We start from the raw sequence: 25,780 nt of genomic DNA, 5'->3' as shown, positions 1-25,780 counted from the left end.
GTCCTGAGTTGGTTTACCTACCGCCGCTAACACCCAGGCTGCTCTTAACCCCGCGATCCCAGAGCCGCCCCACAGCCGAGGGTCAAATGAGTTGTCTTACAACATTAGAAACTCAAGGCAGCCCTTACGAAACTAATAGCCAGGGAAGTGGATGAATTAAAGATGCCATCGAAACAGAAACAATCCACAGCTTCAGAAGAAACTGAAGAAGTCGATGACGAAGTTGAGGAGAGGAGCAAAGGAGTGACCCGTGGGAACTCCACAAAAGGAGAGAGGAGTCGGAGGAAACACAAGAGCGCAGAGAGCTCTGAGACTCAGGAGGCCTCAGAGAAAGAGAAGAGAAAAGAGGGTGAACACGTAAAGGAGAAAAAGCGGAAAAAGAAAGCAAAGGATGACTCTGAGGCTGGTGCTGTGATTGAAAATGAAGCTGAAGACGACGAGCAGAACAATAATGATCCCACAAGCAATTCCAAAAAGGAGAAATCAGAGAAGCTCAAAGAGGAAGTGACTGAGGGGGTCAAGGAGGAAAAGAAGAAAAAGAAAAAAAAAACCTCTTCTGAAAGTCCACAGGGAGACAAGGAGATGGGCTCCAAGGATAAAAAGTCCAAAGACGGCAAGAAGAAAAAGAAATCCCACAACAATGATGACGAGGAGCCCTTGATTGAGGAGCAGGAAGAAGAGGAGGACTCAAAGAAGAAGAAAAAGAAGAAGGCAAAGAAGGGATCTGCTGACAGCGATGAAGATAAAAAGAAAAAGGGGAAAAAGTCCAAAAATAAACAGGTGGACTATGCAGTGATCTACCAGAACGAGCTGCTGAACTACCACACGGACTCATCGGACGGATACGAGGACGAGTACTACAAAAAGAAAGGTCAGTATTTGGCACTGCAGCACCAACAGAGAAACCGCACATGCTGCTCTTTAGGTGAGTCTAAGATGTACGAACCTGCAGGAGTGAATCAACTGGTCAAACACTGACCACAGATTTCCTCTTGTTCCCCGCAGCTCTGAACAGGGAACACAAGGGAATCCCTCTCTGATTGTTCTTGGGTGAACGCTCAGTTATGTTCCACATGAATGATACTAAATAGAGGCTCTGGGGCAGACAGGTGCTGGGTGCCATCCCAGTCGCAGGGGCTGGGAGCGACACCGAGGCCAGAGGCAGGGCTGGCAGCCAAAAGAGTTTTCTTTAAGCCGATGAAAGGTTGGCAAATAGGAGGCACAAGATTGCTTTGTGCGTTTGTTTAGTGGGGGGAATGAAACAAGCCTATATTTTTGTGACACAAATGTAAATACATGACACATTTCTCTAGATTACTAGATATTTATTTCTTAAACTATTCTAAGAAGCTCGGATACAATAAGCTGAAGAAGCATCTCGCCTTTGTGATGGCTGGTAAAATCTAAATGATTTGTTTGTAACAAGTGTATCGCAACCCCTAACGATACAATGATAAGTCTTCGTTAAGAAGGATAGGTCAGCTCATAATGCAATAAGAGTGATGAAACTCATTGAATTAATTATATGATTATATGAATCATGATCTCACAGCAATGGCTTATTAATACCTTTTATTGACCTGTTTCCTTTAGCCGTTATTAGGATCAGTTATAAGCCAAGTAGGTCTTTTAATTAATTAATTTCGATTTATCTCTGATAAACTATTCCTAACCAGGTAAATAATATTCCCAAAAATATTTCAAATTGTCTGAAACTTTTTTTCATTACTTTTAATTTCACACTGTAAGTTATATAATAATAAAAGATGCACAATCAGGAGAGAGTGGAGTTATATGAATACAGTAAGGCAGCCGGACTATAGAATTACCACTGTAAAGGCAGCAGTATTGAGTCACAGGTAATAGCCACACTCTGACTAATCCCCTGATGAAGATTTAATGTTGATACTGTCACTCAAACAAAGGCAGTGTCAAATTCCAATAATCTAAAGAGTTGTTATTATCAGTAGACTCATGGCAACACAATCAAATACAAGACTTGCAAGAGGAAGGAGAAGCATGTTTGGAAGAGAGTAAATATGACAAAGCAAATGGGACCTGAGGGACCTGAGAGTCAAGCCACTGTGCTTCCAAATTGAGCCATTGTAAACTTTGTTTTCAGTAGGTCCCAACTTGCTTAAGACCCATTCAATAATAGTTCAGATGTTTGACCTTTAACCAACAGCCGGTGCCCTTTCTCGAAGATAAACACAGACTGCAATAAGAGCAATGCAACTCTGTGCAGCTCTGAGTTAGACCATCGTCATAAGTGAATGAATGACTCAAGTGAATGCATTTGAAAATTCTCATACCAATGGTTTAATTAAGATCTTTCATTGACCAGTTTTTTTTTTCCGTTTTCACTACCAGTAAAAAGACACTAAGAAGGTCTTTGAATATAGGACATATGTGTTAGAATTTCCCTCTCCAGGTAAATAATGAATGCCCATGCTAAAAATGTACTAAAATGTCAAAGAAACAAACAGTACAAATTAGTTGTTGCAGGTGGCCCAAAACAAAACTGTATCTTAAAGAATACATCATTATACTAATAATGAATAAGAGTCATTGCTCAGGAGGAATAACAGGTCAACAGACAGGGGTTTGATCCAGAACTCCTACTGTCCACATGTTGGGCAAGACACTGAACAGCAAAGAGTCCCTGACAGTGTGAGTTTGACTGGTTGCTAAGACTAGATTAGTGCTATATAAATGGAGTAAAGTTACCATTATGTATCTGATCTGTTTTTCTAAAATCTGCTCCACTCGTAGCAACAAAACTGTTATATTGTTTTTTTTTATGTTTATGATATATATTGAGGCACACACAGCACTCGGTCATGTTCATGATCTCGGTTTAGTATTAACAAAGCGTACATTTATTTGAATCTAAAGAAACTCAATATAATTAATTTTAAATCAAAGTCATACAAACCACCAATGTATTTTTGTTGCCAAAACCAACCAGGCACAGGACAAAATCTGCTCTTAAAATTGTTGATATAAAAATGTAATTTGTACAAGACACATAGTATAGATTAACACTTGCAGTATTCAAATATGTTTTGTGTGAGGAAATTGCACATAAACACAAAAAATGTCCGTACCTAAAAGCACTTTGTCTCTTGTTTCCTAACAAGTAGACAAAGGGTGATACTGTATGGCTGAATAAAAGCTTCCATAAATGAAAGCTAGTAGAGTTTTAGTTCTTGTTTGTCATGCAGGTTCCACGAGGAGATGATGAACCTAAGTGTTTAGTCGTCATTAGCTCTCTGACACTCCACAGAGTTTATCGAGGCTCAGTTGTACCAGGCCACGGGCTGTCTGATTGTATCAGGTGTATCTCTTTCTCCTTAATCTGCTCTTAATAGCCCTGCTCACTGTTAATTAGGTATTTTTGACTCTGGTCAAATGGTTCTTCAGGGCTTTCCTCTTCTCCTGGATATTTTAAGGTTATCTGCTTGTGTTCTCTCTCTGTGCTTAGCCTTCCTGAGCATTTGTCTTAACCTGTTCTTGGATGGTGTTTGGCTGAATCTACAATTATTCTAACAATTATTCTCTTATGTCCACCATCCTTTTTATAGCATCCACCCAAAATAATGGATACCCGACATAGAACCACCTTTACCAGGCCTTACAAACTGTCTAATACCATACATACTGCACAAAACATATAATTTCCATTAGGTCTGTCAGGAGAATATTTTTCAATACCTTTAAGGCCACACTATATTCATTTTACATAATAACAGAGTGCTTAGTTGTCTTCCTTTTTACCTTCTCATCAACTCTGTTATTTGTTCGGACGAAGAGACACATTTGTGAAATGTGAGAGAGGCTGGGCTGATGAATCACACCAGACATGGATTCGCTGCAGATTCGCCATATTGAATTCCCTGGCAACCTCGTATGGAAAGAAACATAGTGCTCCCTAATGTTTGTAGATTATTGGACACTGTGTGATGTGACTTTTGTTTTTTTAGTTTTTAATCCCCTGTCGTTTATTCCCAAACTGGACAACACCGCAAACAGCTGAATTCTCCCTCACCTTTCTAATCTCCATCTCCTCTTTTTCAGTGTATGAGGTGGTCACTGTCACTGGTGATGTAAAAGGAGCGGGGACCGACGCCAATGTGTTTGTAACCCTTTTTGGAGAATTTGGCGTCACGCCCAAGGTTCACCTGGCAAGCAAGTGAGTTATTTAAAGGGGTTTATGTTGATGTCACATAAGTATAGTTCACTTTGGCACATTCTGTAAATTGTCTTTAAGATTCTAAACCAGGTCTCAGTGAGTCACTCTGCTTTGATTTGTTTGCACGTACTCTGGCTTAATGTGTTAGACTGTTAACCTTGAGTCAGAAGGAGTTCATAACAGATATAAAAAATATGTTTAGCTGGTTTTTAACCTTTCAATGTCCACTGTTAACTTTTAACCTTTTTCTATTCTTCTCTGATCCTTCAGCACAGAAAAGAGGTATTTTTGAATCCGTCTGCTAAAGGATGATCATGATTCTGTCCTTGTGTTGAGTTGTATTGTGCATGTAACACTGTATGAGGCCGCATTCCTGTTTAACATTGACCTGGAAACTAGGAACACTCTGATATCAGAGAAGCAGAGCGTGTTTACAACAACAAGTTTTGTTGTGATGCAGGAATCTCTCCTCTATACAGTCAAATAAAAATGTCGGACACAGAATATCTGGAGTAAGGAGGAACTACGTGACATGGCCGGTCTTCTTTTTCATTTGAGATGCAAATGAAAGAAGACCACGATGTCATTTCTGTGGATGATCAAATGACTCTCAGGGGGACCTTATCAGCATCAGGCTCTTTATCTCTGCACACATCGATTGACAGATAGGGTTACCTGTGCAGCGTATAGGATATACCAACTTATTGTGTCCCACTCTGGACCGTGTCACACACACCTTGTGGTGGTCTCATTCATCTGTTTCAGATGGCACCAACATGCCATGCATTCAGTATCTCCATGCTGTGCAACTGCTGTGTTGCTCAGCTGATGAAATACCATGCATGGGTGTTGACGGAGTCACTTTGGTCATATTATAAACATAATGTATAGTAAGGAGTTTCGCCTTACTCCGGTATATATATAATAGGCCCTGCCTGTATTGTGTAATGATTGATTAAAACATTAAAACATGATACAGGTGAGGGAGGGCTGCTATGATTGAACGATCAAGGCCGACTAAACTTGTAACTCTTTGGAAATTCACTGTGATTATTACTCATGAATTGCATGAATTCCAAAGTTTGCATTGGGTTTGTTTTTGTCATAACCAGTGTCTCCCCATCATTCTCCCACAGGTGTGACCAAACAAGGTCATGTATTCATGTGTGCTGTACAGTACATTTCATTCTTGGCAGTTGATTTATAGCATTCGACACCGTGCACCTTAATTATTCGAGCCTTGGCATTGTGCACAGGTTGAATATTGCAGGGAGAGGGAAGCAGATGGAGGTGTGGGTCAGACAAAGTGAGGCTTTCTTTGTTAATGAAAAAGAGGGTGTCTGATTCACGGCGGTTGGCAGAGGGGCTGCGCTGGGTGTATAGGCCCCGTTTCGTCTCTGTCAGGGGTAAAATAGAACATGTGGAAAAGGAGGAGGGAGCGATGAAGTGGCCGAGCCTGAAGAGGTCTCAGATTATACCACTGCCATGAGCCAACCAGCGTACACCTTAACCTGGATCAGTCAGGAGGTGTAATTAACCTTTCTATATACTTGTCTGGCGGAGCTATATCTCTTTACCCACTTTTTTCCAATTAAATAGAGTCTCTCTCTCTCTCTCTCTCTCATACACAGAAACTCACTCACTCACACACACAAACTTTCTCTCAGATAACTCGTTGTGTCTCCCAAGTTCTGACATTTTCATCGCTTCTTCATTCTACAGAAGCAGAACTGCGTTTGAAAAGAACAAGACTGACGTTTTCCGCGTCAAAACCCACAACGTGGGGCCTCTGAAGAAGCTGAGGTATATTCCACCATGCTGAAAGTGACCTGACATATATTAACCAACATGTGTTATACAATGGTGTTTGGTGTCGCAGAAATATAATCTTCTTCTAAGTCGACAGAATGCACAGCTACAGTCGACTGACACATCACAGTTGAGGCTTCACAGTTCGGATAACAGCGGCTTATAGAGCAGATCCCACAGGGACATTTCTCGCTTATTTACCAGCTCTGCCATCGGCCATCAAAGGATTTCATCCAGCTTTAGAGGGTTAAGCCCCATCTGTTGTTGGGAGTCAAATTTGCATACTGAACAGGTGTACTTGACCATTTTGACTTGATAAATAGTAGGATATAACCTGAAAACACCAAAGTCCATGCACCAATTTTTACAGAGCTTTCAAATACTTTTTTAATCTTAATTTGAAGAATGGGAATTTCTTCTACGGATGAAACTATATATTATATGTAATGATCTTGCATATCAGATGAACCTACATTATAACAGATCAACTCCATCTATAGATAAGGACTGTGTTGAAAGCTCTGGAAATAGCTAGAAAGTGGAAATGTTCTTAGTTTTCTAAAACATTAATTTTTCAAGGTCAAAAATGACCTTTTCTGCTTGTTGTAAACATTGTAATGTGCTGTGATTTCATGTTATACTTTATCCAATATGGACTCAACATCTTAAATTCTATTCAACTTGGGTTATGCCTTCCCCAAATTCAGTCCAGATTAATAACCTAGAAATGTATTAGACAGGACAGATGTTTCTTATAAAAACTGTAGTGGATGAGTCTTTAACAACTCCACCAGAAGTTCTTGAGTTTGTTGTAGCCCTAAAAAAATATACACAAAATCAGGCAAATAATCTTGAAATGGGTTTATTATTTTTCGTGACATTATACTCATTCAGGCCTTATGATATTTGTGATGTCTGAAACACTCTCTGTTTTTTATGAATGCAGAAATACACTTAACACACTAAAAAACAAAGGCACTGGTGAATCCAATGTGACAAGCATCTCCATACCTGTACAGTGAGTTCATATCACACCATGACTGTTAATTGTTTCTCTAGGATCGAGCACGACAATACAGGGATGAACGGCAGCTGGTTCTTGGACAGGGTGGTGGTGACCGACATGAACCGGCCCCATCTGCGCTTCTATTTCGCCTGCAACAACTGGCTGAGTCGGGAGGAGGCCGACAACCTGTTTGTCAGGGACCTGCTGGGCAGCCTCAACCCCATGGACGTTCCAAAATGTAGGTCACTCTGAGGCAGAATACACAAAGGCTCAGGGAGGTCGAAACTCATTAACAATTGATGGAAATTACTAATACCCCAAGAGAGACTAATTGGTTTGAAAATATTACTGGAAAGACTGCAAAATATACTATTGAATAATGAGTTGAAAATAATAACAGTAAAAAAGGAAGTGTCCACTGGAAATTAAGCTTGATAAAATCAGTACTATGTGCCTCACCAGTTATATAGTTAAAGTCGCCCGGTGGGCTTACACACCTTCCTACTGTTTCAGGTTGTAATTGATTTCCATCAGAGTGCAGCCCATGTGTTCTCTGTTGCAATGTGAGCTAACATGCAGTCAGTCAAGCAGAGCGTCAGGAAGCCGAGACTCAGATAAACACAGGAGACAGTGTGAGGGAGCGGTCGGAGCATTATGGACACAGACACACACACACACATGCAAACACACACACAGATGCACACAATGTTATGAATATTTAACTGAGAAATCATCTCAGTGTGGATTAGCAAAGAACCAGCCTCATGACAACAACAAATCTTACTAAACTTATTCATTTTACATAATGCTATTAATGCTGAACTTGTGTGGATATTTCTTATTTTCGAAAAGGACCTGATCATCAGCACTTTCTACACTATTAGCATTTCCGTCAATCATAATCATTGATTATATTAATCACTGTTTTCTGTGTTGTTTTCCATCTGCAGTGAATAAATACATAGTGAGTGTGTTCACTCCTGATATTAAGGGAAGTGGAACGGATGCTGATGTCTTCCTGAATATTTTTGGAGAGATCGGCGACACAGGTAGACCTTCACATTATTTTTTCATTGATTCATTATTAAGACATACCAAAAATATGCTTATCACATTATCCCTAAACCACAAGGTGATATCACGACTTTGCTTATCATGTCTGATATAGGGACAGCAAATAGATTAAATAAACAAATTATATTAACAGAGAAAAGTGCTCAGTCCTCACATTTGAGAGGCTGAGAGCAAATGTTATGTTTGGCGATATCATGCCTTGAACAATCACATAAATAAACATCCTCATTGGGATTCCTAAACTTTGTTTATTATGAAAGGAGAGAGACGACTGGACAGTGACAAAGACAACTTTGAACGGGGCTCAGAGGACAAGTTCACAATAGAGGCTCCAAACCTGGGAAGATTGAGGAAAATCACCATCGGGCACAACAACAGAGGTTCTTCGGCTGGATGGTTTCTAGATAAGGCATGAACAACCTGCACATGCATACATAATATTTGTGTACACATGCAATACATAGAAAATATGATAGCGCTTAATGCCTCTGCAGGTGGTAATCGATGACATGGGGAATAAAGAAGTGTATGAGTTCCCTGTTAATCGCTGGTTCGCCTTAGATGAAGGTGATGGCAAAATACAGAAAGATGTGTTGGTTGGATCAATGCAACCGATGGGTGAGAACAACACAAATCATTTTTCAGTATATCTAATATATAGATGTAGACACAAATTTGAGTTCTTTGTGCCTTTTCTTGCATCGTATAGGAATTGTGTATAATGTACAAGTGATGACTGGAAATGTGAGGGGTGCAGGAACCAACTCTAAGATCCACATGGTTATGCACGGCTCCAAGGGCTTAAAGAACAGCGGCAAAGTGTTCCTGGAGGGCGGGGCTTTCGAGCGCGGTCTCATCGACATTTTCAACGTGGAGATTTGTGAACTTATCAGCCCGCTCAGCCGGGTCTCCATTGGGCACGACAACGGGGCCGTTGGTGCCGGGTGGTACTGTGAAAAGGTGCCTGACATATTTCATCTGGTACACATTTGCAAAGTGATTAACACTCACCGAGTATCCATTTTCCCTACAGGTTGTCATATACTGTCCTTTCACGGGTATTGAGCAGACCTTTGCGTGCGGAATGTGGTTGGACGAGGACGAGGGGGACGGACTGATTGAGAGGGAGCTGTATGAGATGGTCTCTCTCAGGCAGAAGAAACAGAAGAGTAGGTCTCCTCATTCTACTCACAGATATCTACTCAAAAAAACAAAAACATAAAAAACACATTCATGTTTGGTATTGAAAATGAACGTGTTCCAATTAGAGGTATTTCGAATTTGGTAATCTTTTAATATAATGTCAAAGTGAATCTTCCCCAGAGTTCCCATGGTCCCTTTGGATTTGGACCTCCGATGTGAAGGGGGCAGGGACAGATGCTCAGGTGTTTCTGCAGATCTACGGAGAGAAGGGAAAGTCCGATGAGATCAAACTGGAAAACAAATCGGACAGTTTTGAGCAGGGCCAGCTTGATAAGTTCATTGTAAGCCCTGGCTCCATCTGCTGTGCACATCGCAGTTCTTTTTCACACTGTGAGGCTTTCCACTAACATGTTTTATTTCATGTGTCGCCTGTTGTTGCACTGTAGGTTGAAATGCCAGACACAGGACGGCTGCGGAAATTGCGCATCTGGCACGAAAAGAGACATCCATTTTCTGGCTGGCATTTAGCAAAGGTGAGACCTATTACTCTGTTCGGCTTGAGCTGTCAGTGTAAGCTGTTAAAACTGTTCTACAGTGTCACTTCTAAGCACCGAGTCAGACCCTGGATTAGAGGTTATTTTCCCCCATGAAATGAGACTGATGTGCAAATCAGGATGTAATGGAAGAGGCTTCCAGACAGTCCATTAAAAACGTTTTCCGATAAAGACTTACTACAGTATGATGATACTTGACCCTGGTATTTTTTTTCAGGTCACTTTGCTAAAGACCCTGACGATGGAGAAATATTCTTTTGAGTGTGGCCGCTGGTTGGACGTCAACGAAGACGACAATGAGATCGTCAGAGAGCTTTCGGCCACAGGAGCTCTCATCAACGAGCCTCTGCCCTGTGAGAGACGCACATATCATCATCCTAAATAATCACAACCTCCATGTTGACAGCCTGTAGTGTGACGTGTATGAGATTACACTGAACGTACAGTTAAAGTCCTGTGATTGCTCTCTTGTTTACCTCCAGTGATTAAATATCGCGTCACCATCTGCACCGGCAACGTCAGCGGCAGCGGCACAGATGCCAGCGTCTTCCTCAATATTATCGGTGACCTCGGCGACACGGGGGAGCGGCTCATGATTATGAGTAAAAACAATGTCAACAAATTTGAAAAGGGAAACGTGAGTGTGTTATTAATTAAACGATGAGCACAGAAGATGTGTGGATATAATTTGCATTTTGAATCTGTTTTCTCCCTGACTCCCCTCAGCACGACGAGTTCCTCATTGAGTCTGTGATCTTGGGTCGAGTGCACAGGGTGCGTGTTGGACATGACGGCCGCGGAGGAGGCTGTGGTTGGTTCCTTGATAAAGTCATGGTTAGGGAGGAGGGTCAGCCGGAGACTATGGCCATTGTATTCCCTTGTTTCAGGCAAGGCAACAACACTTTTTACATGACTTAAAGAAATGTTTCAACACTTTGGGATTCTCAGCAGGAATGGGAGAATGGTTATCTTCCAAAATATCCCAAATATTTAATATATATTCATACTGTTATGGCTGTAACAGATATTGTTTCATATTTATTACAATTATGTATAATTTAATGTTGAATTTCTCTCAACGTTTTAGTCAACCACCAAAATTGTCCAAACGGTTCTCAGAACCTATGAGAATTGGCCATGTTTACGTTTCCTAGTTCTCCGGTGGTGTGCGCTTATGTCATTAGTTAGCTGATGGATGAGTTTGACCTTACAAATGGACACTAAATGCATGTGGCTGGACAGCTCTCTCCTTTAGTAACTGGAGCCTGACCACAAGGCTGAGGTGCAGTGTTACTTCTGGAAAGAGACTCTTCCTGTTTGTTTGTCCTGTTTAAAGAGACAGAGTCTGAAAACAATGTAAAGCACACATATATTTTTATATTTAATCTCAATTCTGCAAGAGTAAAATTAAATAATTACTACGTAACATTATATTCTTCATATATTTCGAGTTTTAGGGAAGTTCGGTTGTTCTCATCCTGTGTTTGCTGTTACTTTTATATATATGTTTGTCTGTTTTCTTTGTGTTTCCCTTCAGGTGGTTGGACCGTAATGAGGATGATGGACAAATTGTCCGTGAGTTAGTTCCAGATGGAGATGGCCTGCGTCTCTTCAGTGAGTCTTAATAGAGAGGTTAAGTATAAAAAAAAAGGACAGCATTCGTTTAATGCTTTGATAAATTTCATCCATGCTCCCAATTTCTCCTTCATCAGATGTCAGCTACCATATTGCTATCAAGACAGGGAATGTGAATGGCGCCAGCTCTGACTCTAGGGTGTTTGTGAAGCTTTACGGGGAGAAGGGGGACACTAACAAGATGACACTGGCCGTTTCTGACAATGACCTCAGGAACTACTTTGAGACAGGGCGCACTGACATCTTCACCATTGAAACCTTTGACATTGGACAGGCAAGTTCTTCTGACACAAATGCACGTGATTCAGACATTTGTTTTCTGTTTCCTAATTCTGTTATATTCCATTTGTTCACGTCCTCTCTTCTCACAGATCAACCGTCTCCTGATCGGTCACACCAACGAGGGCCTGCGGGCCGGATGGTTTCTGGACAGCGTGCAGATCTCAGTGCAAGTTCACGGGAAGCAGTACATGTTCCCGAGCGACCGCTGGCTGTGCAAAGATGAGGCTGATGGGAAAGTGGAGGTTGAGATCTATCCCAGCGAGATCCTGGAGATCGAACAATGTAAATAACAGGAACTTAAAACATAATATACAGTCAGACTTCATCCTTTTAATCACTAACTGATTATGAGTTGAAGTATATTGCTCTTCTCTACATAGTCTATCTTCTGGTCATAACATTGTACCCCCTCATTAACAGTGATCAACTATGAAGTCACAGTGGTCACAGGGGACGTGCGTGCAGGTGGCACCAACGCCAATGTTTTCTGTCAGATCTATGGAGATGAGGGAAAAACTGAAGTCCTCAATCTCAAGAGTCGCTCCAACAACTTTGAACGTAACACTACTGAAATCTTTAAGGTCTGTGTTGCACCTCTGTGGCATCATGTAAATGTCCCATGGAGATTTAAGGTCCCGGTTTGATCACTGCTTCATCCCACCCAGATTGAGGCTCATGATGTTGGCAAGATCTACAAGATTCGCATCTACCACGATGGGAAGGGTATCGGCGATGGTTGGTTCCTGGAGAAAGTGGACATAAAGCTGCTGACGATGGCTATGGTGCAGGTTGAGGTGAAGAAGGAGGAGCCCAAGAAAGACAAGAAGAAGGACAAGAAAAAGAAGAAGAAAGAAGAGGAGGAGGAGGTGGAGATGGTTGAGCAGCTGCAGGAAGTAGTGGACACATTTTCCTTCCCTTGTGGCCGCTGGCTGGCCAGGGATGAGGAGGATGGAGAGATCGTGGTTGAGCTGCTAACAGAGGACAATGAAGACCTGGAGAGTAAGTAGAGCATGCATGTGATGTGTTGACCCACTGGTCGCAGTTTACAGCACATATATATTGGTTTAAATGAGATTGTTGCTGCTTTGATTAATGGTTTTCCTCTCAGTGAACTCATATGACGTTCACGTGTTCACTGGGGCCATGTGGGGGGCGGGGACTGATTCCAACGTTTACATCAACATCTACGGAGAGACTGGTGACACAGGGGAGCGACGGCTCAGGAAGTCCAACAACCTGAACAAATTCGAGAAAAACCAGGTCAGTTTGGTTTCTGTTGGTGCAGAACGTCTAAAGCTGCAGTGAAGAGATAGTTTGCTTATCAGGACTGGCCAACTGATGAAAATCTTGTTTGATTGACATCATCTGAATCTCCAACCAATCGATTGGTCATTGGAGGGTGAAATAAGTTTTTAACAATATGAATGCACTGAATGCACTGTACCTGGTAGGCTTATAAGTCTAATTGAATAATAAAAAAATATATAAAGTGAGCAAAGTAAGACATTTTCACCCAATTATTAGACAAAACAACTTCTGTCATGTTCACTCAGAAAGCCTCAAGCATTAAACACAAAGTTATCATCATTCCAAAATGATCCAACAGATATTGGATCTTTGGAGCCTTGAAGGATAAATAAAGATCAAATAATAAAAAAAATGAGGTTCTCACGCTCTGCTATCCTAAGACCTGTGACCCTTTGTCCTCGTTTTGTGCATGTGTGACCCAGGAGGACATTTTTGACATCGCAGCGGTCGACCTGGGAGCCCTGAAGAAGCTGAGAATCCGGCACGACAACAGCCAGGCCAGCGCCGGCTGGTTTCTGGATAGAGTGGAGATTGTAGACAACAAAGATGACACCACGTATGTCATGATGATTTTAAGAGAGCAGCACTGCATCATCCCTTTACAGCGTCTTCAACATATAGCAGACATAACCTTTGCACACAAAATATCTCAGAGCGCCACTGTAAGGTGTAAAATGGTACAACATACTGTGTGTGTAGTAAATACTCTGGGTTAGAAGAGCTTCTCAGATGAGACTTGCGATCAGTTCAAAGTTCTTTCAGTTTTGGTATTTTTGGACACAGGAACATTTAACAATCTTCAGTTCGGGCCCTGGTTGTGGTTTAATTTCTAAGTAAACTGTGAGATTATAAAAATTAAAAATGGTGTGTTTTAGGTACTTTTTTCCTTGTAAGCGTTGGCTGGCTACCGATGAGGATGATGGACAGCTCGCCCGGGAGCTCGTTCCTGTGGACGAGGCCTTCATGAAGAAGGGCGATGATGATGAGGAAGACTCTGAAGCCACACTCGGTCTGGAACAGAAAGGTTAGAGCAACATTCTAGCACAGAGAATCTGACCTCTGGACAGTGGGGGAAGCTTTTTTAATTTAAATGAATAAGGATGGTAATCACCACAGTTGATCAATGGTTGTTCAAAGACTCATTCATTCTTATTTTCTTGTATGACAGCCATGTCAACCACATACACAATACGGATTAAAACTGGTGACAAGAAATACGCTGGAACAGACGCCAATGTCTATATGATCCTGTACGGTAGCAAGGACGACACAGGTAATATTTTATACTTTGGTAGTGAATTATATCTGTGTACTTGAATAACTAAAATACTTTGTGATTGGATAATCCACAGGGATAATAAACCTCAAGGCATCAAAGACCCATAAGAATAAGTTTGAACGGGGTATGATTGATGAGTTCACTGTGGAAGCCGTGGACATCGGACAGCTGAAGAAGCTCCGTATAGGACACGACAACCGTGGTACAGTAGGACCGACTCGAGCACATTATAAACACATAATGATGAATATACTCACTTGTGTCACTGTTTAAGGAGGAGGATCAGCAGGTTGGTTCCTTGACTGGGTGGAGATCGACGCCCCGTCTCTGGGACAGAAACTACGCTTCCCCTGTGGCCGTTGGCTGGATAAAGGGGAGGATGATGGTGCCATTTTCAGGGATCTATTCCCCAATAATCTTCAGACAGAGCTTTACACACCATGTAAATCACAGAAGTCTATATCACAATTTTAAATATAAAAAAAAACGTTGTTTTGATGCACATAATTGGTCATGATATTACTTAATTTTTATTTTGTAGTTGTTCCTTATGAGATCAAAACCTTCACGAGTGACGTGTTTGGAGCTGGCACAGATGCAGACGTCTTCATCGTCCTCTACGGGAGAGATGCAGTGTGCACACAGCAGAAGTGTCTGTGTGTCAACAAGAGGGAGAGGAGGATGTACTTTGAGAGAGGAGCTGAGGAAATGTTTATTGTAGAGGTATCAGTACATATTTTCATGGAACAAGTTGAATCGGAGCACTCCAAGGTCATAAGTGCAGTTTTTATATTTGCTCTCGTAAATTCCACACTGAATAATTCAATAGTGTTTCCTTGTTTCTGTGCAGCTAGAAGACGTGGGGGACGTAATTGAGAAGATCCGTATCGGTCATGACAACCGTGGGGTTAACCCAGGCTGGCACCTGGACAGGGTGGAGATCAGACGTCTGCTCAGAAAGGGAAAGGTAACGTCCACAGAGGAGGGAGTACTCAGTGCTTTTACTTTACGAAAAAGAACAATGTGTACATGTGAACATTGAGAAATTTTGCCTCAGAGATGTTATACTGTTTTATAACATATGGTACTATATAATAATACTTACATAGATATATTATTCACTGAACCATTAATGTTTAAACTGCATTTTGCATTATTGTAGTAAATTAACAATTTTTTATAACTTTATATACTTTTGATAATGCTCGATATTTTTAAAGATCTTATTAAATCTTAAACCTTAAAGCAACCAACGCCGTGCCTATGCATATTTGCCTATGATCTGCTAAATAAATTAGCTCTAAATACAAATGAAAAAAGTACAAGTACCTTAAATTTTCACCTTTATATAAAAATGTATATAAAGATCAGTCCTTCCCAAAAGCTCCAGGCCCTGATTGGTCTCAATACTTGCAACCTAACTCATAATTAACATTACGTATTTGATGTGAATGACTTCACTACCTTTGTCAGCATCTTCCTCTTTACATCCGTTGGTAACAGGGTCTACTTTTGGTCAGTAGGTGGAGATGTTCTCCTCACAGATAGATGAGGATAATCCGTCACTCTGACTCTCATACACTCACCCAGGGCTCAGATAAAAACACAACACTGTTCACAGATTTCCATCTAAGCCACAAACACACAAATGAAATTGGTGGTTGAGTTTTAAGCCTATCCCTCTGTTTCACTGCAGGGTTCAGAGACGGTCATCTTCCCATGTGAGCGCTGGCTCGCCAAGTCGGAGGATGATGGAGAGACGGTGAGAGAGCTGGTGCCCTCTGACATCATTACTGAGAAGCTTTCACGAGACGGAAGCCTGAAAGTCACTGAAGTCGAGGTGGAGGAAGCTCTAGAGAGTATGTGAACATGCTGGCACGAAAGAAAACAATCATATTCTACTTGGTTTATTAATAACAAATATACAATGCTGTGTTTTCTGTTGTCCCGTCTCAACCTTCTAGTTAGAAAAGGTAGAGACAAACATCCTTTCAGGTTCTGTCTGTCCTGAAATGAGTTTCTTTTATGACAGTGGCATAAAACATCAACTTTCTTTCTGGTCTATTTTCGAAAGTTTCCTCCAACATTTCCCCTGTGTTCATGTCTCTGCTCATTGTTTCCCCTACAGCTCACACATACAACGTGTCAGTGATGACAGGCGATGTGTACGGAGCCGGCACCGACGCCAACGTCTTCCTCACAATTTACGGGGACCTGGGCGACACCGGGGAGAGGAAGCTCAGCAAGTCTGAGACAAACAGCAACAAGTTTGAGCGAGGATGTGTAAGAAAGACCCACAACCTGTCTTTATTACTTTTAATAATTCTATCAAACTTCTCAGATACAAACAACTTCATGATGTGCACGCTATTCCACCGACTGTTTCCCCTCCTCAGGTGGATAAGTTTACTATTGAGGCAGTTGACCTTGGACAGGTTTTCAAGATAAAAATCCGCCACGACAACAGCATGATGAGCGCTGACTGGTACTTGGACCAGGTGGAGATTGTTGACGCGGACACGGAGGAGGTCTTCCTCTTCCTGTGTGAGCGTTGGCTGTCTCGGAAGAGGGAGGACAGACGCATCAAGAGAGTCTTCTACGTCAAGGTAACATGAATGAAATGAAATGACTGCATGTAGGAGGTGCCTTTATATACACATAGTAGAAATGGTAAAGAAGATATTAAAACTTAATACTAGAATGCAGAAAATGAAGAGTAAGCTCATGTATATTACATTTTATTACCTCAACCAAGGAAGTGGGTTCGATTGTTAGTTAGCAGGGTTACCCCAAAACTAGCCGATGGATTACCACGAAACTTAGCGGCAGGATATGTGGGTCAGGGAAAAACCTATTCAATTTTAAGCTTATTTTATAAGTTTATATCCATACATTTATAAACATATATATATATATATATATTTGTGTGTGTATATGCATATGAGTGTGTGTTTTTGCATTTGTCTGTATCACTGTGTGTGTGTTATGTATCTTTTAGGGTTTTGAAGGAGTAAGAGAGAGCATCAACAGTAAGAAGAAGAACTCTGCTCTGAAAGTGAAGAGTGTCGACAGTAACATGAACAAAAAGAACAAGAAGAAGAAGGAGGAGGAAATTGAGCTCCCCAGTAAGGAAGATCAAGAATCCACAGCTCTGCATGTCTGCTTCATCCGCTCTGTAAAATGCCTGTTATTGATCATCGGGCACAGACAATATTACATCATTTCTTGATCTCGTGAATGTGCCTTTTTACTGTGCAGTCATACCATACCACATCACCATCTGTACGGGACTGGAGCGGGATGCGAGCACCACCAGCAGGGCTTATGTGATCATCGTCGGGGCCAATCACGCCCAGACAGAGAGGTTGTGGCTGGACCTGGCAGATGGGAGGAAGGGCTTTGAGGCTGGCTCTCTGGAGAACCTTGAGTCCCACGGTTTAGACGTGGGCGAGATCAAAAAGGTTGAGGTGAGGGGGGGGGGGGGGGGGTTGCTATAAGAGATTCGCTGAGGATCATGGGTCCACACACTCAAACACACACAAACACACAGCAAAATACACCCATGTTGCTCGACGTGATTGTTTCTCTTCCTCCCCGCAGCTCGGCCACGATGGAGCCACTCCGGAGAGCTGCTGGCTGGTTGATGAGCTGGCTGTTGCCGTACCAACCAAAGGGGTCAAATATATCTTCGCTTGCAAGTGCTGGCTGGCCAAAGACAGGGGGGATGGGTTGACTGCTAGAATATTCAACGTGTTGGATGCAGAGGCCATTTCCATCTCCCAGAAGGTTTGTAAGCATAAACCGAAACTCAGTTCATGTCTCTATTGAAACCTCTGGGACAATTTACATGATGTACTAACATTCAACTTCCATCCAAACTCTCAGCCCTTTGAAACATGTTAAAACTTCCGGTTGGCACCTCTAAAATCTTGTAATTTTGAATTTGGTGATATTATTCGAATGGAATTACGATCGAACAGATGTGTCTCATCTTTCTGACTGTTAAGATTAAATAATTACTAGTATTACTTGCTATTATTTGGCTGTAACACCAGAACTGTATCTAAATATATTTGTGTTTTACTCCAAATGATGGTCATAATATCATTGATCAGGAAGGCGACTAATGTTTTGAGGGTCAAAAAAGTCATGATCGATAAGATCATGACTTTTTTTAGATCTGTAGGAAAGAAGTCATGCTATTTAAAATGAACAGTTGGATGTGGCTTATCTTGAAACAAATATGTTAATGGAAATTATATAATATTTCGAATAAGAGAGTCACCACATCGCAATCTTATTGGTTTACACCTTGGCTATTTATAAATGATACCTCCCCACATTGATGGATTACTAAATGGGCCTTATAACTATAAATAGCTAAAAAAAATAGCAATGAAGGGACGTGTCATTGTTACAGTAAAAGTTAATTTTTTTTCCATATATTGTCCACTATTATTTTATGTATGTTTGTTGCCATCGACCTTATAATTCCTTAAATGTAAACAGATTTTTATATGAATATTTATCAGCTGCAAAAATAAATCTTTCTCTCTCTGATGTTTCAGAGGTAAAATTGCTTGTGGGAGACGGATGTTTAAGAAAAGTGAAAATAAAATGTTTACATTTTCACATCAGATTATTTATGAGGTGACAGTGTCGACGGGAAGCGTGCAGGACGCAGGGTCAGACACGCAGATCTTCATGTCTGTGTTTGGGGCCAACGGCAGCACAGAGGAGATGCTGCTACAGAAGAACGAGGACAGGTGACCAAATACTGGACATCATCAGAAACAATATCAATGAAAAGACAATTTCATTTGATCAAGGATGATGCACTGTGTAATGTATGTGCTGTGCAACAGGTTTGAGCGCGGTCAGGACGACACTTTCAACATGGAGATTGAAGACATTGCCCCGCTGAAGAAGATGAGGCTTCGTATTGATGGCTCCGGCAGTCGACCTGACTGGTTCGTGGACAAGGTCAGCTCACCTGAAGCAACCTGCTGCAGAGGCAGACAGACATATGTGTGTTCAGGAGATGTTTACATGCTATAAAGTGTCAATGATTATAGGGAAGGCAAAGCCCTAAGCAGATAAACTTAGCAGAATTGTCTGATGATGTTATATACAGAAGATACTTGTGTAATTGTCAATGAAAAGAAGTACAGACGTTGCTGCGGTTTTAAAAGTGATCTCTTCTATAAAACATAAAACCAGGAGCATAATTGGCACAACAGTAACTTCCTCCAGATCGCTGGTTGAAAGCAGTCGCAGGTTTTGTGTTTGTGTCCTGATGCTGTAGGTCACAGGAACATTTAGTTATGTCACACCGACAAATACACATCTCTCCATGCCTGCAGGAAAATAGTCAATAATTCAACCACCCACAAAGATACAGAGACACACACACACACACATATACACACACACACACACACACACACACTGCAGGGCCCAGTGTTCCTGGAGTGATCATATTGACTCATTCTTTTTTTTGACCATGCTGTTGTTGCTGGCATCACAGACACCCACACGTCTACAATACACACAAACAGACTTGGTAAAGAGCACTGTGCTTTCAGGAGAGGGAGAAATTTGAGTGTGAACTGATGTGTGATAGTGCATATATCACAACTTGTTTATGTGTAGTTCTAAAATATAATCCACTGTATTAATAGTTTCCCAAAACGGTGTCCCCCTGAGCTTCCTCGGGCATCACCTGCTCACCTCCAAATTCAGTCCGATGTCCCAGGCGAACCGCTCTGATGAAACAGAGCGTATTTCCTATGCAAATGTCCTCTCTGGTAAAGGCAGGATGCCTGCAGAGCTGCAGAGCAGTCAGGAACAATACCTAGCCCTGCCTGTCCGTGCCTGGGACTCAGCGGCTGTGAACATCTCCTTGACTTGACCCTGGGAAGAGCCATGTGTGTCCAGCATCACAAGCAGATGTGCTGTCTTTATGGATTTCTGGGTCTGTGTATTGAAATCGACACAACAGTGCACCAGGCGCACTGCCAGCATACTAATCTCCCCAAATGAATATGCAGTGCAGAGTAACTGTGCCTGAGCCCAGTCTATATTAATGAACGCTTCCCAGAATAAGTGGTGACACATCTAAAGAGAAACGAGGATTTGTGTGCATGTCAAAATGTGACACTAACACTTTTTAATATACTCAGAGGAGATTGCTTTTTGCCATACAAGTGATTTTGACCAGTTGTCACTTGGACTCAAATAAGAAATTATAAGATTGCAGTGGTCAAAGGTCAAAGGTCACATACCTCACATTGTTGTGAATGCAATATGTCTGGAATAAGGACTGAAACTGCACTGCAGAGGCAATCATTTTTATCTTTGCAATACATTATAGTAACAAACTAATATTTTTAAACCTATAAGTTTTGAATAAGGACCTTTGGTGCCACACTTGTTATGAGACTTTAGTTTCACCAACATCAATGACAGGATTCTGACTGATATTTACAATTAGTGTAATATTATATTTACACAACTGACTCTGTTCATTCAGGTGATCATGCGTAACCTGACCACAGAGGAGGTGTCGGTGTTCACATATGAGGATTGGCTGTCCAGGACACATGGACCAAAGAGGACGATGATCTGCGAGATGGGCGCTGTGGTGGACGAGGAGATGATGGTGGAGCTCAGCACCTACATCATCCAGGTCAAGACCAGTGACATTGCAGGTAATAGGTTGTTGGCTGAAAACACATTATCACATCCGTTCCAAATGTACTGTGATTGAACAAAAGTGGAGTGGGCAAGAAAACAAAAGATGCCGGCTCTAAGAAAAATACAGACACAATCTAGTCATCCTTCCATCTCTGGGTCAGCATCAGGTATCGGGATGTGGAGAACAGGAGTTGTCTCTCATCAGTATCATCCTCCAGCTCTTCCTGGGGGATCCTCAATGACCTCAACAGCAACATGTCATCTGTGTTTAGTTTCCTGGCTGCACCTTTCCATCACCTCCGAGCTGTTTGTTTTTGAATCACTTTCAAAGGGATGTACCTGAGGGCATCCTGCAGGTGCTCGTCTCTCCAATGTGAATTCTTTACCCATGTAACAACAAATAAGGTCACCTCTGTCTGTAATATCATTATTTCACTCTCCACGTTAAGACGGTCATTACATATAGATGCTCATCCTCTCTTGACTTGTCCTTGTGCAGAGGGTTGTGTTTCCCATGAGGAGAGAGAGTGGAATCATTTCTGTTTGAGACCAACGTGGTAAAAGGAAGAGATCCTCTTCAGAGACCTTCCATGCAGCCCTCGCTCCCTCTGTTCCTCCTACAGGATTTTCTATAGCTCAGGCGAGCTGCTGATCAACACGATAGCAAGACGAGAAGTCTGAGCCGACTTCAAAGGGGCCGCTCTCTGGAGGCTGAGATGTAGCTCTGCACCGCTGCTCAGACTCTGTGAAGAATAATGAGCCAGGCTGACAGACACACGTACACAACAGACAGGCAGACATGCATTACATAGGTGAGGCTGTGCAAACGCTAATGGCCTCCCTGGGGATCTTTAAGGAGTGATCTGTATATGTAGGGTTGTAGTCAACCAAAGAAAAGCATAAGCGACTCAAATTGTACCTGCTCTTGTGTTGTTATGTCAGACACAGCTACCCTCTATGTGTTAGGGTAATTAACCGCTATCAGGGGTATTCACTTAAAACAAAGCCTACTCTTCTGTTTTTTCAGCACGCAGTAGTTTCGGTATTTTCGCTGACTCACCTCTGACTGTCCATACTCTCTTCTCTTGTCTGTTCACGGTGTGTTGGATTGGCTGAGTGGCATCTCAGGAGATGATTTAAAATGCATGCAATTGCTTTTAAAGGTACCTGGGCCACTAAACCAGTCAAAATGTGACAATCCTCATATAGGTCTATGTCAAGATAGAATGGCATCTGGGTCTGGATGTGAGCTGCGGTCAACCTATCAGTGACCTCTGCTCTAAATTAAATGTAAACTAACATAAAACTAGGGTTTGCGGAATATTAAAAGCGTTTAACCTAATTATTAAACCATGCATGATTACATTCTATGTTCACAATCAATGCCTAGATAGCGATAAAACACAAAGTTTATGGAGCATATTGCGCGGACAGGTTAGGTCACCTTCTATAGAGGATTTAGCATGTTGGTTGCTAAAATGATTTGCAAATGGCTGTTTGGAAAGTTCACGCTTGACTTATTGGTCTGATTTAACACAGCTGCACCTATGACCTGAGAACCTGGTAAATAAAATAGCATTGTCCAGTTAAATGGGAAACTGCAGCCAGAGTGGTGTGAAGAGCCACTGGATGTCAAGTATGTAAGGTTGTTACAAGTTTGTTGGCTTGATATCATGTTGCACAGACACCAGGACACAGAAAAGATGTTGCAAAATGAGTTGTAATGAAATTATTAAGCACAGAGGGATCATACATATGCTCTCTGAGTTCAGTTCTCTCCACTCCTCATTTTTTTTTACACATTGTGTGGTTGCTTGTTAGCTTCTTGGTTTCCTTTGGGCTTATCAGGAATTCAACACAACTGTGAGAAAGCAGAGATGCCCTGTGGTTCAAGACGATCTGAAACAAGAAGCAGAGTTTTGTCAATTTATTATCACCACACTTTAATCACAGAGGAGAGGTCGAGTCCATTCAATGAGGTTTCTATTTTCATCAATCTAAAGTACTCAGTCATACAAAGAATAGAAGTAGGTCCTTATTTGATGATTGTGCTAATGTCGATATGGCAACTGTAATTATAGACAAGAATCTAAAGCACAGTTAAGCTCACCCTTCCAGTCAGACCGAATTTCAGAGTACATTTTTCTAAATGGACAACTCTCTTCTGTCATTTCAGGAGCGGGCACTGATGCCAATGTGTGGGTCATCATTTTTGGAGAGAACGGAGACACGGGGACGCTGGCGCTGAAAGAATGCAACAAGTCCAACAAGTTTGAGCGCAAACAGATGGACACGTTTCGCTTCTCAGAAATCCTCAGCCTGGGAGAGCTCTCCAAAGTGCGGGTGTGGCACGACAACGCAGGTCAGCCACTTAAACATAAACACTCACACTTTGTAAGATATCTCTCTCCCCCCAGTCCACAAATGTCTGAGGTAACATTTGTCTTGCTTTTGAAGAAACCTGGACGATTGATGGTTATTGTAGCAGCTGTCCATCAATAACTACTCAGGACTGCTCTGGTTCCGGAGGAGGGACACAACTGATTTGCCCAAACGATTTCCTGCATTGCTCTTGGTTTATCAGTCTTAACGACATCTTAACTTAATGTATCCCCTTTCTATGCTGGTGTCACTCAACCCAGGTCCTGCTCCAGGATGGCATTTGGAGTACATCGATGTGAAGGATGAGATCATGGACAAAACCTTTCGCTTCCCGTGTGACCGCTGGCTCGCCAAGAACGACGACGATGGACAGATAATGAGAGAACTGGCTTGTGCTAACAACGACTACTTAGACCTCAATGAGAAGACCAGTAAGGATAGTACCTGCGATTACACATGATATCATAGAGCTATTAAACTAATTTGTCAGAAACTCCACAGAGAAGCAAGTGGTGTATCAGTTTACAGAGCAGCCAAACAATCACAGTGTTGCAGTCAAGTAGTTGCACCAACATTAAGCAGCGCTGATTCAATGTAATGAGAGAGAGCTGTGAGCAAAGAGGCAAACATGAATGAGACAAAATTACACACTGCATTCCTCCTGTATATTTTTTTAATGTAATATCTGAATCTATCTATGTATTCTGTGTGGAAATGATACCATTTCGGAAAAAATTGATTTTAACTGCTTTCTGGTTTTCTCTCAAGAATATGAAATTGTTGTCACGACTGGAGACACAGCTGAGGCTGAAACCAAAGAAAACACCTGGATCATTCTCGAGGGGAGGAAGGGTCGATCCAAAGAGATGGTCATGGAGAACTCGTCAAAGAAGAAGCGGTTCTTGCGGTAGGTTCTTGCTGTGAGAGGAACTCAGTGAGCTGTAACTGTTGCATGAAATTACCGGCACTTTCTCTCCCTGCAATTGTCCCACTTATGCAAATCCAATGTGAGACACCAGCTGCTCATTGACCCAACCTGCTCATGTCCCTCACTTTTTAGGGGAAATGTCGACAGATTTGAGTTTTCGTCCAAGAACCTGGGTGATATCGCAGGAATCTGCCTGGGCCACTCACCCAAGGATGGAAAGAAAGTAAAGGGGGAATTTTACTGGCATGTCGTGTCTGTTGTCGTCACTGAAAGAGAACTGGGAAACAAGTAAGACATCTAAGCATCCACTTTCTTCATTAATAGAAGTTTTTATCTCCACAAGGGAGGTTATATTTCCACCCCTGTGTAAATTAGGCATATTAAGAGGACTAATTTCTCCAAGTGTGTCAAAATTAGAGCAGCTTGATTGAAGTTAGGACTGTTGGGCCTTGGTGAAGGTATGTGCTCTACTGAGTGCAATTCCAGTTATTACTTATACAGTTTGGGGGTATCAGATAATATTCTATTTCTTTCTATCTCCTCACCTTCAGGTACATCTTCAATTGCAAAGCCCTCATCCCTCTCTCGGCTAAAAGGGATGATTTCTTGACCTTTGAGTGCTCAAAGACAATGGAGAGCTTCGCCAGTAAAGCTCGAAGCCTGGTCCCAGTCAAGTACGAGATCATCGTCATCACAGGCGACGAGAAAGGAGCAGGTACAGATGCCAACGTCTTCATCACCGTCTACGGCTCCAATGGAGATTCAGGCTGCCGGCAGCTGCGGCAGAAGTTCCGCAACCTTTTCGAACGAGGGCAAACGGACCGTTTCCTGTTGGAAATGTTGGACATGGGAGAGCTGCAGAAAGTGCGGGTGGCGCATGACAACTCTGGTTTGAGCCCCGGCTGGCAGCTGGACCGCGTGGAAGTCACCAATACGGCCAACGGTGTCACCACCATCTTCCTCTGCGGGAAGTGGCTGGACACGAAGAGGGCCGATGGGAAAATCACTAGGGTGATCTACCCGAAATATTAAAACAATTTATTATTTGAAAAAACTCCCAAAGCCGAGAGAGCGACACTCATGGTTGAATTTAAGGACTTTAAGAGATTTTTCTCTGGAATGTTTTATATTTCAGGAAGTGAGACAGATTTTTACATCCATGCTTTTTAATGGTCAGATGTTTAATACATGGGAATATAGCCCTTGGTCAGAAAAGTGAATGTGCCATTCTTTAGCTATTCAGGGATGATTTGCTCAGCTGCTTTGTCACAATAGAGATTTTTATAAAAGAGTCAACTCTTTTGTAATACTCACGTGTGTCCACATTCTTTTAACAGTGTAAACACAAATCCGTCCTGGGCCACATGTGAAGGACTCAGCTGACGTCCTCTGAGCCGCTGCAGTCTCACTACTAATCCAACGTAGATTTTCTCTTCTCGTTGATTGGTTTGTTTCCACCGCTAAAAATATCAACATCATAATGTTCAACACT

At 42.0% G+C, this 25,780-nt stretch overlaps 1 protein-coding gene across 1 annotated transcript; it reads left to right on the top strand.

The window, feature by feature from the left end:
* The first annotated feature begins 162 nt into the window (after positions 1-162).
* On the top strand, positions 163-25,320 carry LOC133975353 (lipoxygenase homology domain-containing protein 1-like). The gene is made up of 43 exons (XM_062413284.1): positions 163-613; positions 743-871; positions 4,078-4,192; positions 5,915-5,995; positions 7,061-7,245; positions 7,958-8,056; positions 8,342-8,490; positions 8,576-8,699; positions 8,791-9,041; positions 9,115-9,250; positions 9,405-9,565; positions 9,671-9,757; positions 9,996-10,131; positions 10,261-10,415; positions 10,505-10,665; positions 11,316-11,392; positions 11,491-11,687; positions 11,785-11,977; positions 12,116-12,276; positions 12,361-12,522; positions 12,640-12,694; positions 12,804-12,955; positions 13,426-13,559; positions 13,879-14,027; positions 14,172-14,276; positions 14,356-14,481; positions 14,557-14,724; positions 14,824-15,005; positions 15,133-15,249; positions 15,979-16,141; positions 16,411-16,565; positions 16,679-16,888; positions 17,281-17,407; positions 17,541-17,749; positions 17,883-18,068; positions 18,921-19,048; positions 19,148-19,265; positions 20,815-20,992; positions 23,155-23,340; positions 23,621-23,791; positions 24,129-24,267; positions 24,421-24,576; positions 24,840-25,320. The coding sequence occupies exons 1-43, from the start codon at positions 163-165 to the stop codon at positions 25,318-25,320; spliced, it is 7,005 nt and encodes a 2,334-aa protein (XP_062269268.1).
* The last annotated feature ends 460 nt before the right edge of the window (positions 25,321-25,780 follow it).

This window comes from Platichthys flesus, chromosome 19 (genome assembly GCF_949316205.1).
Source record: "Platichthys flesus chromosome 19, fPlaFle2.1, whole genome shotgun sequence".
Lineage (NCBI taxonomy): Eukaryota > Metazoa > Chordata > Actinopteri > Pleuronectiformes > Pleuronectidae > Platichthys > Platichthys flesus.
This window is presented reverse-complemented; position numbering and strand designations above follow the sequence as displayed.